General features: G+C 33.2%; 1 protein-coding gene across 3 annotated transcripts in view; it reads left to right on the forward strand.

The window, feature by feature from the left end:
* Window positions 1-15,651, forward strand: part of Hr4 (nuclear hormone receptor 4) — an 18,970-nt gene extending 3,319 nt beyond the window's left edge. For 2 of the 3 annotated variants that reach the window (XM_089172281.1, XM_089172282.1), the window contains exons 2-10: window positions 1-682; window positions 787-1,333; window positions 1,967-2,177; window positions 2,278-2,631; window positions 4,844-4,978; window positions 5,084-5,347; window positions 5,779-5,971; window positions 6,271-6,398; window positions 7,541-15,651. The exon at window positions 1-682 is cut by the window's left edge. In XM_089172281.1, coding sequence (XP_089028407.1) covers window positions 1-682; window positions 787-1,333; window positions 1,967-2,177; window positions 2,278-2,631; window positions 4,844-4,978; window positions 5,084-5,347; window positions 5,779-5,971; window positions 6,271-6,398; window positions 7,541-7,621 — 2,595 coding nt within the window. In that variant the 3' untranslated portion in view covers window positions 7,622-15,651. Of the gene's footprint in view, window positions 683-786; window positions 1,334-1,966; window positions 2,178-2,277; window positions 2,632-4,843; window positions 4,979-5,083; window positions 5,348-5,778; window positions 6,134-6,270; window positions 6,399-7,540 lie in introns of all 3 variants that reach the window. The other variant, XR_016176506.1, reaches the window with a different exon arrangement.
* The last annotated feature ends 703 nt before the right edge of the window (window positions 15,652-16,354 follow it).

Raw genomic sequence — 16,354 nt, forward strand, 5'->3', positions numbered from 1 at the left:
CAGCAGCAACGTTCCAGTACTCCAGCACCAAACAGATCTTCACCTTACTCACCCGTTCAAGCTGTTTCCACGACACCAATGCCTCTAGAACCGTCCTCGAGGAGCGAGAGTCCTGACAAAGGTGATCTCTCGTCTGTCCAAATGAAAGAAGAGTCCGATAATTCGGTCTTCGACGGTGGAGGTGGCGGAGGCGGTGGTGGTGGAGGTGGTGGCAGCGGAGGCAGTGGCGGTAATTCCGGCGTTCGTACGGAGACATCCAGCCAGCCTAGTCACCGGAACAGTCCGTCGTCGCAATACAATCCGAACCAGAGCATGAGTCCTACAGGTAGTTCGGCTCACGTCTCTCAACAGCAACAGCAACAGCAACAACAGCAACAACAACAACAACAACAGCAACAGCAACAGCAACCGCAAACGCAGCAGCAGCAGGCATCGCCGAGGGCGCGAGCACCTTCGGTACCGCCTCATCTTCTAGCACATCATCAATTCTGGTCACAAAATTCCGGTGTACAGGGATTCGCTACGCAAAGGCTACTAAACGGCGTAATAAGTAGCGCCGTTAGTTATGGACAAAACGTTGCCACGGTTTCTACTAGTAGCTGCACTACTTTAAGTACGGAGAGTGGTAATAGCGGCAGTGGAAGCTCCGGAAGTACGGGAGCAACCACAACGTCGTCCTCGTGTAAGTTCAATGCGTCAAAGGGTGATCTATAAAAGAAATTTCATTTTTCCATTAAATGATTTAGTAGACTTAAGAGATTTGTCGATTCGCGTTGAATTTTGTAGGCACAGGAATGAAGCCCCCAGCCCAAAGACCAGCCCCAGCACCACCGAGACCATCGCCCACGGTGGTCATGGGAGAAATCGGTGGCGTTAGGACGATGGTATGGACGACGCCACCATCGGATCCTGTACCACCACCCGCGGCTTCGTGGACGGCCACAGCAGCGGCAGCTTCTTGTTCCTCTTCGGAGGAATCGGCGGCGCAACTTCTCCTAAACCTCGGACAAGAGTCCAGGGGAAAACCACCTTCCGTTTCCTATTCGTCCGGACCACCCCTCAACATGGAGAGGCTATGGGCCGGCGATTTAACGCAACTGCCGGCTGCCCAGCAGATGCAAGCTCTCAATCTGACGGCATCGGGCTCCAGTCAGCCTTGGGTGAGAAACGGCGGGGTCATCAAGTCCGAGGCGGCCTCGCAATCAATGTCGGTCGCACCACCTGCTCCACCGTTACCGCCTCAAGAACACGAGGAAGACGAAACGCCCATGATCTGCATGATTTGCGAGGATAAAGCCACGGGATTACATTATGGCATTATCACGTGCGAGGGGTAAGTTTCCTTTCATTTTATATTTCAACCCCTTTCAAATAATACGACAAAGATCTTTGATGAATATTCTCGATTCTTCGTTTAAACAACCACCCATGGTAGAATGCTCGGCATCCTTCGGCATCCAAATTAACCCCCATTGACTATCCAACAATTTACACTTTCCTTCTATTAAATAAACTATAACTAAGTGCAAAGTTAAGAAGGAGAAAAATGCTTCTTTCAAGCACACCGTATACAAGTTCTTAATTATCAACCTACTTGCCGCTTCTTTCATCTCCCAAGCTGACGATATCCAACCAAGGTGAAAGAAATATTCCTTGAAAAATATCTCTCTTGAAAATTTACGTAAGGATACTCAAGATTAACTCTGGATATCACCATTGGGTATCGTTGTCTGACCACATTGCAATTTCTACCTACGTTGTCTGACATGAAATGAAAGAGAGGACGTTTGCACGATAAAACTTTACTTTTTGTTCTCTTCTTCCTTCCAATCGTTTTGATTAAAAATGAAACTTTTAATTCTTTTGTCGCGAACATCTTGCGCACATTTCGAGCGATTTGAAGTAATGTAACAAAAAAAAAAACCCCCAAAGAAAAAAGAAAGAACATGGATCGATTTTGCTGCAGGTGCAAAGGTTTCTTCAAAAGGACTGTACAAAATAGGCGGGTGTATACATGTGTAGCAGAAGGTGGCTGCGAAATCACAAAGGCACAGAGAAACAGGTGTCAGTACTGCCGCTTCAAAAAGTGTATCGAACAGGGTATGGTCCTGCAAGCCGTTCGAGAAGACCGGATGCCTGGTGGAAGAAATTCTGGTGCCGTCTACAATCTTTATAAGGTTGATATTAAAATGCAATAAAATAGAAAACAAATGATCGGGAAAGATACGCTCGTACGTTAGAGGTGAACAAGAAAGTGAAACGATTATGGATTTTCAGGTTAAATACAAGAAGCATAAGAAGAGCAACAAAGGAAGTGGGATGAGCAGTGGGAACATGGGTGGCATGGGTGGCGGCGGTAACGTTGGTGGTGTGAACGGGTCGGGATCCCTTGGTGCCAATAAAGGTACCATGGGCCCGACGATGTTGGACAAACACATGGTAGCTGTGGCTGCGCATCACAGTCAGCAACAGCACGCACAGCTCGCTGGTAGCTTCCTCCATCATCACAAAATTTCGTCGGGCGATCCGCTCAACTCGCAACCTACTCCCAGCCATCCAAGTCACCCTGCCCATTCGGGCCACCTGGTCAATGGAACGATCCTGAAGACTGCTCTCACCAATCCTTCCGAGGTGATTATAACAACATTTCTCAATTATTTCTTTGAATTCGAGCAACCAATCGTTCTTACCAAGCAATCAACTTCAATGGCGCCAATTGGTGATCTACTTAAATTTCATTGGTCAACGTGGTCAACTAAGATCACGATCCTCTCTCATCGTGAGCATGTTCCTATTCTTACTTTTTACTTGATATTGATTGATCGACCGTCACGAAGACAGGCGTTCAAGACGAACGTCAAAATCCCAATTGGAACGACATCGCTTTCTCTTTCGCTAGGATAGCTCTCTGTGAACCAGATATTAATACACGCGAATGAACTTCTCGGTAAGATCCCCGATACCGTAGAATTCCGTATACGAAGCTAGCAATTTAAGTGATTTATTTCGCTTGGCTCCAGTTAGAAATCGAGCGCGGCTCGACAAAACTTGATCTTTACCCGTAGAATCCGTTCGTTCGTTCGTTCGTTCGTTCGTTCGTTCGTTCGTTCGTTCGAGATCTCTGATGAGAACTACCCGAAGGCATCTTCACTTTCACTTTCGAACCAGCTGCTTAGCTCTTAGACACGAAGCACGGACGTACCAAATCGTTGTCAATCTGTCGACTTTTATCATCTTCTCCCGAACAAGTTTCTTTATTGGAAATAATAATGATAATAATAATAATAATAATAATAATGATAATACGCTTTTCTATCATGGTGTTAGATGCAATAGAATTTTTTTTCTTCCTATCTCTACACATATGCATACTTACTTATTTATCATATTTATCCGCGTTAAAATATTGCAAAAAGAAAAAGAAAAACTAATCGAAACTCTCATACACGATGTATTAACATACATCGTTGTATGTTAAAAGCTAGTTCCAGTCTTCCATCACGTTGATCCTGAAATGAATGAACTCTTCGTTGCAATTTCACTTTCTTACGACTTATCTTGCGCAAGCCTCAAGGTTTCCCACATTACGAAAGCCAATAGATAGAACGAACAGAGTCAGCGGTAGTAGCAGAGAGAGTCACCAACAGCAGCAGCACCAACAACAGCAGCAGCAGCAGCTCATTCGAAAGCCAACTTGATCAACATTGGCGTCTCCGGCTTATCCTTTCTATATATCTAATAATATGTTTTTCCTACGAATGAAAGCTATATATCGATAGATATCGATCGATAAATCCAAACGATATCGATTTTCTTCATTAAACTATTTACAAACACAATTTCCTTTCTCTATTTTCTATTCTTTTCTTTTCTTCTTTTTTTTTGTTGTTGTTCTAAGCCCAATCATCGCAAAATAGACTTTTAAACTTTTAACTCAGAGAGAGAGAGACCGATGTGTTGTTTCTCCAACGATAAACCTAATGATCCGCTAAAGTATCGTGAGCTTCGTAAATGAGATATCATAATAACGGATTCGTATTTAGGGGTATCCATAAAAAGTCCGGATGATCATCCAGGTGAAACAGCACGATGACGATCGGTTAGGGACAATAGAAAATCAGCGGCAACCGGTGCCAAGGACGGGCAGTTCTCCGACGGGCCGTTTCGTAACTCGTGAAAGTCTGCGCAAGGGACACTGACCTCTCACCACCTCCCCTCTTCTTTCCCCTTGCCTCCCTCCCCGTCACCTTCGTCTGCCTCTTTCCGCCTTTTTCTCCTTCTCTTCCTCCTCCGTCCTCCCACCCTACAATCTCCCACCCTCTCTTCCCTCGTCCCTCTTTCTCACCACCCTCGAGCACTTTCAGTCAACAAACCACGCGACATCGTGTTCCCACGATACAAAAGGGTGCGTGAAAAATCTTATTACGAGTGAGAACAAGCTGGATATATTTTGTGATTTAATTATTTTTCCTTTTTTTCTTTTTTTTTTTATAGAAAAATAAATAGAGAAATTCTAGAGGATGATCTTTTAATCTATTTCCTTATATAACAACATGATTTTATAACACCTACCTCGTGTTCTTGTTTTACTCTCTCGCTCTCGCTCTGTCCCTTCTCCTCTATTACGATCCAAGAATACCGACCTCGAGGAAGTATTTCGAGGAAGTACCCTGAAAAGGTCAGTGAAAGGCCGACCGACCGACTTTGAACGAACTGAGAATTGGAAATGAACTCGCATTCGGGATGATGATCTTTAATGATAAATTTTGTACGATCTTACGAATGGTATTGTTCTCATGGGGACGATAAAAGGATTAAAATATTTGATTTGATTTTTTTCTAGGTGGTACACCTGCGGCAGAGGCTAGATAACGCCGTTAGTAGTTCGAGGGATAGAGCCTTTCCTTTGGACACGACCCTCGACATGATTCAAACGCTCATAGATTGCGATGAGTTCCAAGATATTGCTACGTTAAGGGTACATATATGTTTTTTTTTTGTTTTTTCCTATCAGATAAACAAAATTCATTGAAAGGATTAAACTTTTCTTATACAATCGATATTATCTGATATTTTTTCCCAGAACTTGGACGAGCTGCTGGACCACAAATCAGATTTAAGTGAGAAGCTGTGTCAAATAGGAGACAGCATAGTTTACAAGTTGGTGCAGTGGACCAAAAGGTTACCGTTTTACCTTGAGCTGCCGGTTGAAGTTCACACGAGGCTGCTCACTCACAAGTGGCACGAACTCCTCGTGCTGACCACCTCTGCTTATCAGGCGATGCACGGTCAGCACAAGTTTGTCAATGTAACCTCGGATGGAACAAACTCGGAATTTACGCAAGAAGTAATTATATCCTTTTTTCTTTTTTTTTAAATATTAGGTCATTAATCCTTTCGCTACTACGGACCACTATAATGGCCCTCCATAAAATACCGCGTATTTTACGTACGACATCATTACATAAAATCATCAATATCAACAACAAAATTACTTGAAAATAAAGTGCAATTTCGCGATGCTGCTGCACTTATTAGCACCCCGTACAAGTAGAAATAGCATCGCGAAAAATACGCCCATAGCGAAAGGGTTAAATATGAAATGTCTAATTTCGAGATGTAAATAATCCAAGTAATCAGACATTTCATGGTTTAATAATCTAATATATCAACGTCACTCTTATTAAACACAACGAATCGGTTTGACTATACACCGACTTGTACTACTGTCAAATATTAAAAAATACAAAATAAAATAATCATGGATACTTTTAACAGGTTTCCAACAACATGTATACGCTCCAAACGTGCCTAACTAGCATGATGGGCCGACCGATAACCATGGACCAATTACGACAAGACGTAGGGCTCATGGTAGAAAAAATTACTTATGTCACGCTTATGTTCAGGCGAGTGAGGCTTAGGATGGAGGAATACGTCTGTCTTAAAGTAATCACCATGCTCTCGCAAGGTAAATATATGTGTAAAAACTCACCTGACAATAATCATTGGAATAATTCATGAATGAATTAATGAAGTACACGTAATCACGCATAATACATAAGGTGATCTGTTTCTTTTTTTCCCCCCTCCCTCCCCCCTTTTGATAATGCTGCAATTGGAGATGCAAAATGTAAGCATTAAAAAAAAAGCAATAATGTGTAATCTTCGTAATTGTGAATAATTAACTTCCTGTTATGTTATACAAAACAAAACAAAAAAAAAAGGAAAAAAATAAATATTAAATGAATGAATTTGTATTATCCTTAGCACGAGGAGGTACACTGGAGTTAGAACAGATACAAGAACGGTACATGAGCTGTCTGCGAAGTTTCGTTGAACACAGTGCACCACAGCAGCCAAGTCGATTTCACGAGTTACTCGTCAGGTTGCCGGAAGTAAGTTTAACGAGGCACGAAAGAACATTATTGGTCTCTAACATTTGTTTATGCTCTTTTTCTTCTTCTTTTGTTTTTCTTTAACAATATCTTGTTAATACGAAATATAATTATGATATCAAATTTACATGCGAACAAATAAATTGGTCGTTAAAAAAACATTTAAAAAAAAAAAAAAAAAAAGACAAAATTAATAACGAATGAAATGTACCGAAATTTCAAATATTAGATCGAGTCGTAAGTAACTTCCGATGCGTCTATGTAAATTCTATTTTTCGTATTTACCTACTATAAGTCACCGAAACAAACGGATTTTCGATATCACTGTATAGATAAGAATTCAGTTAGTCTTGTGTCAACTTTTTGAAGTAAAAATTTCTTTAAAATGGGTGTCATTTGAAAAAATGTAACGGAGTGGTAGACGGCGGCTATGTAACGGAGCGGTGGGAGGCGGATGAAACGGCCAAGATACTAAATAAGAAGAGAATACAATTATCCTACAGCAGATATTTTGTATTCGTCTCATTCTCTCGAAACTTAGTTTTTTGAAGATTTCACTTTTAACACGTGTGATCTGCACACATGATTCTTTATGTAGTCAATGTTGCATTTAACCGTTTTTCTTAACCACTGAAATTGAATAGTAAAAAGTGCATATTCGACATGTACTACTTTAAGAATTGAAACAAGGCAATAACCACTAAAGTGGCAATTGAAAAAATATATAGCGTATACAGTGCAGGATTGATAACTGATAGGGCAGTTCAGAAATTGGTTTGTCAAATTCCGTTCTGGAGAATACGATCTTAAAAGATGAACCGAGTGCAGGGACGTATTTCCGACTTTGACGAAACTTTTTAAAGGTAACATTGAGAACAAAATCCAATAGATACGTTGAACAATTGCAAAGAGTGCAAAGAAAAAAAAACAAAACTCCATGAAAGGTGTCTTTCACTTATCATCAGTCGTAGAAACGTCATTCTTGGTCTTCATAAAAAAAAAAAACGAAAGTTACTTATGACTCGACTAATATTTTCTAATCGATGTTCACAAAACAAAAAACAAAACAAAAATAAGTTCGTCATAAAAAATTTGCAAAAAAAAAAAAACTATTGCTATGTTTATATTCCTTAATATTTCAGGTACAATCAGCGGCATCTCTACTTCTCGAGAGTAAAATGTTCTACGTTCCTTTCCTATTGAACTCAGCAATTCAAAGATAGTAAATAAAAAAAGAGCTCACGATAAACGAAGCTGAATTTACCTATATACATACTATACATAATATACATATACATATTATATTATGTATATATATATATATATATATATATATATATATATATATATATATATATATATACATTAAAAAAAAAAAAAAGGAGAAAGTCAAAAAACCGAACACAACACAAGACAGAGAAGAAGATAGAAAAAGAAACGAAAAAAACGAAAGGAAAAAAATCTCCCCCTCTTAAAAAAAAAAAAAGGACTCGTACATAAAAAGGAGAAAGACAGAGATATAAAAGATAAGGGAGGGGGAATGAAAAAAAGCTTTGTTCGTGTATGTATGATATAACTATTAAAAAAAAAAAAAAAAAAAAAAAAAAAACAATATATACATATATATCTATATAAATTTATGTATATGTATATATATATATATATATATATATATTTATATAGATATATAGATATATACACATATAAATAATATAAATAATATAAATGTATGTGTTCGTTGCGTTGTACAAAACGAAAGAAGGATAAAAGTTGAGAGAGAGAAAATTTGGCAAGATAAAGAACAAAAAAAGGGCTAAATACAAGAGAGAGAGAGAGAAAGAGAGAGAGAGAGAAATGGAATAAGAAACTTTGAAGAAAAAATGATAAAGGATAAATATTAATAAAGGACAAAAAAAAAAAGGAAACGGAAGAAGGATACGGAAGATAAGAGGGAACGCTTGGAAATATGAAAGAAAGACAAATTTAGGGAGAGAATCTTGATAGAAAGAAAGAAAGAAAGAAAGAAAGAAAGATTGAAAGATTGAGAGAGAGAGAAAGAGAGATTGTGTGAAAGGGAAAAAATGGGTGAAAGATTGATTGATAGAGTGCGCCACCTCGAGATAGGAAATCAATCGAGGAGGGAACTGAACTTTTTTATCGAAACTAAAAGACTATAATAATATATTTCTGTACGCAGTACCGCGCAACTACTACGTCTCACTGTGTGTTCACATTGCATAATCCGATCGATAGTAAAAGACTCTCGTTAACCGTACGCTCATCACCGTAGGCCACCTACATTAAATGTACTGTCACTCTCCACAACTCTAAACCGAACGAATCCACCACAGCCTGAACGACAAGAAGCCTTTTAAGGGACGAACGGACGATAAAAGATACTAAATCAATGGGATACACTAAAATGAACAAAAGAATGAAAAAAGTAACATTTCAAACTAAGTTGAAATAAATCATGCGTAAACTACTATCCAATACAGTGACGACGACGATAATGATGATGATGATGATGATAATGATTATGATTATTATGATTATTATTATGATGAATTTAATGAATGAATGCATTTATGAATTTTCGAATAATTCAAATAACCCAACTAGTAGCACAAAATATTGAAAAAATATTTCAATACATGTGTGTAAAAGAGATTTAACATCTTTTTTTAATATTAACAACCCCTTATAAGCAGCAATGATTTTGAAAAAAAAAAAGAACAGCCAAAAAGAATTAGTTTTCTTTTCTTTTCTTTTTTGCATAAAAACACAGTTTAGAATATTGTTTTGACAAAAAAAAAAAAAAATACAGAAATAATCGATAATTTTAATGTTAATTTTGAATTTTGTTTCACATTGCAGAGAAGAGCCGAATTATTGTAATGTTAAAACGTTACGTCGACCTTTTTAATTTTTCTTTTTAAATGACTATTTTGGAAAAAAACATTATTCGGAAAAAAAAAAGAAACACGATTCTTTTTCTTTGCTTTCACAATCTTATTTTCAATTTTCTATTATATTTCAGTGTAAAAAAATCATAGAAATATAAAATAATACCTCGTGCTGCTTAAGGGGTTAAATACACATCTTCTTATCTTAATAAATATAAATTACGTGTGACGTTGTTTGTCCGCAATGGATTTCTAAATTACTGAACCGATTTTAATCAAATTTTGCACACTCTGTGCAGTTTCATTCAACTTGAAAGATAGAATAGTTTATATCTCAATTTATAATAGCAATATTTGTTTATTAACAAAGAGTCATGATTCTAACAGATGGCGGTATAAGGTAATTCGTTGACTTCGGACAGATTGTAAGCCACAGTAACGGGTGGCAGGGCGTACTCTTAGAATATTCAATATTTTTCAATATTTTGTGCTACTAGGGAATTGTTTAATTCATATAAATTACATTATTCGAAATTTCATCATCCTAATAGACCTAGCAATATTAGTAAAAAGGTATTATTTCGAGGGATTATCACGGTGTGTCATCAATTCGTAACAGGGTACTTTAATAATCCTCCAGAAGAAGAACGGAGAGGATTTTTTTGGCATCATCGTACCGGCTTATAGCTGATTATCTTTCTATATTTTCAAGGATGAAACGATATTATATATATATATCTAATAATTATACATATATCTATACAGTCAAAAAGAAAAGAAAAGAAAAAGGAAATAAAAAAAATACGTTCGCAATATCACGTTATCATTATCTAACGTTGTCGAAATTCGATTATTTTTTTTCTCGACGACGTTTTTCTGTCATTATCACATTGTCATTATCGTCACTTTTATAATCACTCACTCACTTACTCACTCACTCACTCACTTACTCATTCACTCATTCACTCACTCACTCACTCACTGACCGTATTTACAGTCCAAACGCGCAATACGAGAAGACTATAAAAATACCCTTTTCGTTTTTCTTCTTCTTCTTCTTCTTCTTCATCATCTTCTTCTTCTGCTACTATTATAAACTACCCCCTAATTTTTTATGGGTTTTTTTATTTTATTTTATTATAAGACACATGTTCGTCAGTGATCTGCTAAACTTATTTTCATTCGCATCGTAATCGATCTTATCGAACGTCTCGATTTTTTTTTTTTTTTTTCTAGGATACAAATCTTTTGATACATTTGTTTTTTTCTTTTTTTTTTCATATTTTACAATAATATCTTCCAATTTAATGGGGATTTATACATACACATCCTATCTTCGTAGAAATTGTTCGAATGAACGATAAAGAAATTTCTACCACCGACTGAAATTCCACGAAATTCGTTTGGAAAAAAAGAAAAAAAAAAAAAAAGAGAGAAAAAATGTCGAAACGTTTGGAAAAAGACTTGACAAGATTTTCAGTAATGTTTTTTTCTTTCTTTCTTTCTTTTTTCTTTTTTCTTTTTTCTTTTTCTTTTTATATTAATTATTTCCTCGCGTTGTAAGATTGACTGGGATAATCTTTTTTTTTTTTTTGTTTTTTTTTTCTTTTCTAACATTACGAGCGAGTAAAAGCCGACGTGTAAATAAAACGAATATTATTCATCGATCGTGCAAATAAAAAGAGAGAGAGAGAGAGAGAATAAGATAGATGGAAGTGAAAAAATAATAATAAAAAAAAATTAACGAGAAAAAAGAAAGAAATAAAAGGATAAATTAATTAATTAATTAACGAAAAAAAAAAAACAAATTAAATAAAATTAAATAAACGAAATCATTCATCATTCGGGTAAAAAAAAAAAAAAAAAAAAGAAAACAAGAAAAAATTAGTCGCGTGTGCATCGCGGTGAATTCGCCCTTTTTTTCTTATTCCAACATTTTTCTATGTATAACTTCTAACGTATTCGTCGATGAGTTTTGAAATTTTCTTACGAATTAAAAGAAAAAAAAAAAAATTAAAAAATTAAAAAATTATAAAAAAAAAATATATATATATATATATATAAACCACGACGTTTGTGATATATCTTCGATTTCAATCGCGAAACAACTCGATACTCGTCAAACAAATCTCTCTATATATCGGTTCAATTAATTAATAGAAGTAAAAAAAATGTTTTTAGAAAAAAAATTTAACAAAAAATATATCAAAAAAAGAAAAAAAAAACATGGGAGAGAGAAAGAAGAAAAATATATTACATATATATATATATATATATATATATACACATACATTTAACGCAACACGCAATATTAATGGATTGGTTCGAGAGTCAAAGGGCCCAGTAGTCAAAGGGTTAAACAAAATGAAAAATAGACAATTTTTATTAATCATACACACGGTTCGAATCAAACGCGATTTCTTATTGGTCTCTTGCCTTTTTTTTTTTGTTTTTTTTTTTTTTTTGCAGAAATAAAAGCAGCTTAATTTTGCTATTCGCGATCAACGAGAACGATCGACGATTTTGCGTGTGTTTTTTATTATTTTTTATTTTTTATTTGTTATTTTATTTTATTTTATTAGACTTCATCTTCAGAGTTTATTAGAAAACTCTCATGTTCATTATATATTAATATGATAACGTGATAATAAAAGGACGATTGCATTTATTATATTCGATACTTATTTTAAACTAAATATAATATTTGTGTGAAAAAAAAAAAAAAAATGAGATTGCCCCAATTGATCTTTTGATTAAACAAAGTTTGTATTAAAGGCGATACACGCAGCAAAAAAATACAACAAACTAATAATAGTCAATTCTCATGTGTACATAATATATATATATATATCTTGAAAAAAAAAAAAAATGAAAAAAGAAAAAAAAATAGAAGAAAAAAAGAAGAATTGTTTTATAAAATATTTGACGATTAAAGACTGTCTTTTTTTTTTTTTTTTTTTTTTTTCATTTGAAATATTCGTCCATTATACAAAACTAAACTGAAGTAAACTAAAGTAAAGTAAACAAACAAAAAAATAAACATTCCCTCTTTCTCTGATTCGATTATTTTATCGAGAAAACAAAATATATTTAAAAAAAAAAAAAACGTCTATCGAATTCTCGTGGTCGTGATAATGCGCTCGCTATTTAAGCTCGAGGAGAATAAGAAGAAGAAGAAGAAGAAGATGGAAAAGAATTATTAAAAACACGTGTATACACTTAAATACACACCCCCACAAACACATTACAAACAAACACAAAAAAACAAACACACATAACACGCGCAGATTTAAAAAATAAAAAATACAAAAATACAATACGTACATTCGAGAAGAATTAAATAAATAAATGAATAAATAAATAAATGAAGAAAGAAGAAAATGAAGAAGGGATGATAGAAAAAAAATATAGAAGAAAAATAGAAACAAACAAACAAAACAAAAACAAAAAAAAACACACAAAAAATCAACTATATATACACGGACCTTGGGCCTAATAGCCTAAGGATACTTGTCCATATTATAAGACTTAACTAACAATGGGATACTTCATACGATTTAAAACGATGTATATTATTCGTGGTTAAGGGATTGGGTTGTAAGGGTTACTGTATTCTCCACACATCATCGTAACCTTTTATTATCGAATAATGTTCAATATGTTCAACATGTTGGTTATGTGGCATCGTTTTATATTTTTCTTTCTTTTTTTTTCTTTTTTTTTCCTTTTTTTTTTTTTGTATAAACTCAATGGACCCTCAAAAAATGTTCACCGTCTTCGTTACGAACCCTGTTCCTATTTATTATTATTATTATTATGATTATTATTATTATTATTATATTATTATTAACATTATTATTATATTAACACATATGTATATATATATATATATACGATAGGAATGATTAATAGAAAATCTAATTACCGACAATGAGGTATTATTTAGTTAAAAAATATAATAAAATATACGCGCATCGATGTCTGGGAATACAGCAGCTGCTTACAGGAGAGCTAAAGCGTTGGATCAGTAAGACTTAGGGCATCATATTACCAAAAGTATTATCATGCCCAACCTTTAATATTTAAGTGCGAGTGAGAGTCTATTGAGCAAAAGAAAAAGAATAATAATTAAAAAAAAAAAAAAAAAAAAAAAACGTAAGAAAGAAAGAAATATATATATATATATATATATGTATGTATGCACATATATATATATTTTTTAAAAAATAAGTGTGTATGTGCGTGTATGTATATATATATATATATATATATATACTATATATATATATGTAAACACATGCCTCTCGTTTATGGGTTTAACTTTGTACATATTGTACGAAAGGTCTAATAATAACTATGTTGAAAGTACTAGTCCTGTCTCTTTGTATAAATCCGTGTTATTACCCGCTTTTTTTCTCGAATAATAATAATAATAAACGTCGAACAATTTTCCTTAAAAACAATATTTTCAGTCCTTACGAGATATACGAGAAAGAAATTAATTTATAAAATTGATCACACTGTGAATATTATAAATCGGTCATTTTTCTTTAAGGAAAATCATTAATTTGTCCGATAATCTCATACACGATTGAAAACATTGTCGAAAAAAAAAAAAAAATCTAAATATTCGAATGACTTTTTTCTTTTTTCTATATTATTATGTGCTATTTTGACACGAGAGATGAAAAGGGAAAAGAACAAAATTAGCATAAAATGAGAGAGAAAGTTAACTGAATGAAAAAGAATGAATAAAAAGAAATTAATTAAATTAAACAAACATTGATTGATGCTCGTTCGCGAAGAATGCAAATGTTAACCCAAAAACGACGGGCAATTGATAAGCAGAAATAATTAAAAAAAAAAAGCACCGAATGTCGGATTTCGGCGAATGAAAAAGATGAAAACTAAAAAAAAAAATAATAACAAAAGAAAAAAAAAAGATAAGAAAGAAAGATACTTTTTCAATGAGTGAGTCAAAGTTACCAATTTCTACCTACGTTTATAGAAAGTACGTTTTTATTATTAACGATTATTATTAATTATTAATTATTATTAATTATGATGATGATAATGATTATTATTATTATTATTATAATGATAATATCTCGTTTACCTTCGAGTAATATTCCTTTTGTAACTGAGATTTCGGGCGCCACGTAAAAAACTATTCGTCTTTGCCGGGAACGGAATTGCCGCGTGAATTTGAAATTTTTAGATGCGCGCGCAACTCGCATGTGCGCGCGCACCTAATCACCATGTGATCCAAGTAATTTAAATAAAAATAAAAAAAAAGACTTGAAAATGAAATAAATAAATAAAGAAAGAAATAAAGAAAGAAAGAAAAAGTAAAAGTAAAAATAAAACAAAGAGATAGAGAGCGAGATAAAAAAAAAAAAAACGAAGTAAATTAAATGATAATATACAGTGATATAAAAATTATGGTGAATCGCTCGCGTACGTACATGATCGTGCATATACATATACATATATATATGTAAGTACGTATGTATTTATGTATGTATGTATGTTATTATATAGGGTACGTACGTAATAAGAAAAAAAAAAAACAAAAACAAACCGCGTATTTAAAATAACAAATCTTTACACAACTCGTCGATACTTCTGCTTTCGATGATGAAGCATTAATAAAAAAATTGCTTTCTATTTCGATCGCGTGCCTTAAAGGTAGTAGCCCTTTTCTCTGAAATTTCAATCAGATCACCGAGAGGGTTCTACACTATGTATAGTAAACAAAAAGAAAGAAAGAAAGAAAGAGAGAAAGAGATAAAGAGATAATTCGGTAATAAATAGGAGAAGATAAAATAAAATAATAAATCTGTGTGTGTTTGACGTAAATCCCAACGCGGATTTATTCGTAAACGCGTACGAGACGTTAAACGAAAAAAAAATAAATAAATAATTAAAATAAAATAAAACGGAGAGAAGAAGATAGAGAAAGAAAGAAAGTGTGTGTGAGAGAGAGAGAGAGAGAATAAAAAGATCAAATTTCATCTTATTAATCGCTTTTATACACTCTTCATAAATTTCATTCATAATACCGATCGTATTTAACTGACGAACATATCGTAGATACGCGAAATTCTTTAAATAAAATAAAATAATTAACGGCAAGTATTGCAATATAAAAAAAAAATAAATAAATAAATAAACGAGTGCATACAATTCGTCCATCATACACACTGTGCGCGTTTCCAGGATCTCGCGTATATAAATTTTTCTTTTCTCATTTTAACAGATCTAACTAAATCATCTTAGAACATTTCGCGTTTGCATTTTTTTCTTGCATTTCTTCTTAGCGCGTCGGAATCCCTGTTTTTTTTTTTTTTTTTTTTTTTTTTTAATAAAAAGAAAAAAACATCCTTCCCTCATCGATCAAGCCTGACGAATTAAAAAAACGAATCTGATTCGATAATTAAATTAAGAATTAATAAATAAACCGCGAGCTATTGAATTTTTCTTGGACGAAAATCTTTTTATGTACATACATAAATCAATAAAAAGCGAGCGACTATTATTATTATTATTTTTTTACTATAATTAATATTATTAATATATATATATATATAGATATATTTAAAAAAAGAAATATATAATATAATTCATATTATTATTATTATGATTATTATATTATTATTATTATTATTATTATTATTAATATTATTTAACGTTCGTCCGAAAAAAATATTCGAAGGCTATCGGTTCCCGGCAAAACGGACTGAATTTTGCGATAAGCGCGTAAACCCCTGTATTTTTATGAATAAATAAGATATTTTAAAAAAGTGAAACTGAAGTCTGTATGGAGATGCCTTTCATAGGGATTATAAATGTAGATAATATATTATACATAATGAACATAAATACACTATATTATTATATATAAATAGTAAGGAGTAAATAGAACTATATATATATATATACATTTATATATATATATATATATATATATATATATATATATATATATATATATATATATATATAAATACACATATATATGTATATATATATATATATGCATATATATAC

Source organism: Polistes dominula, unplaced genomic scaffold (genome assembly GCF_049000335.1).
Source record: "Polistes dominula isolate Pdom_NZ unplaced genomic scaffold, Pdom_raw_medaka contig_73, whole genome shotgun sequence".
NCBI lineage: Eukaryota > Metazoa > Arthropoda > Insecta > Hymenoptera > Vespidae > Polistes > Polistes dominula.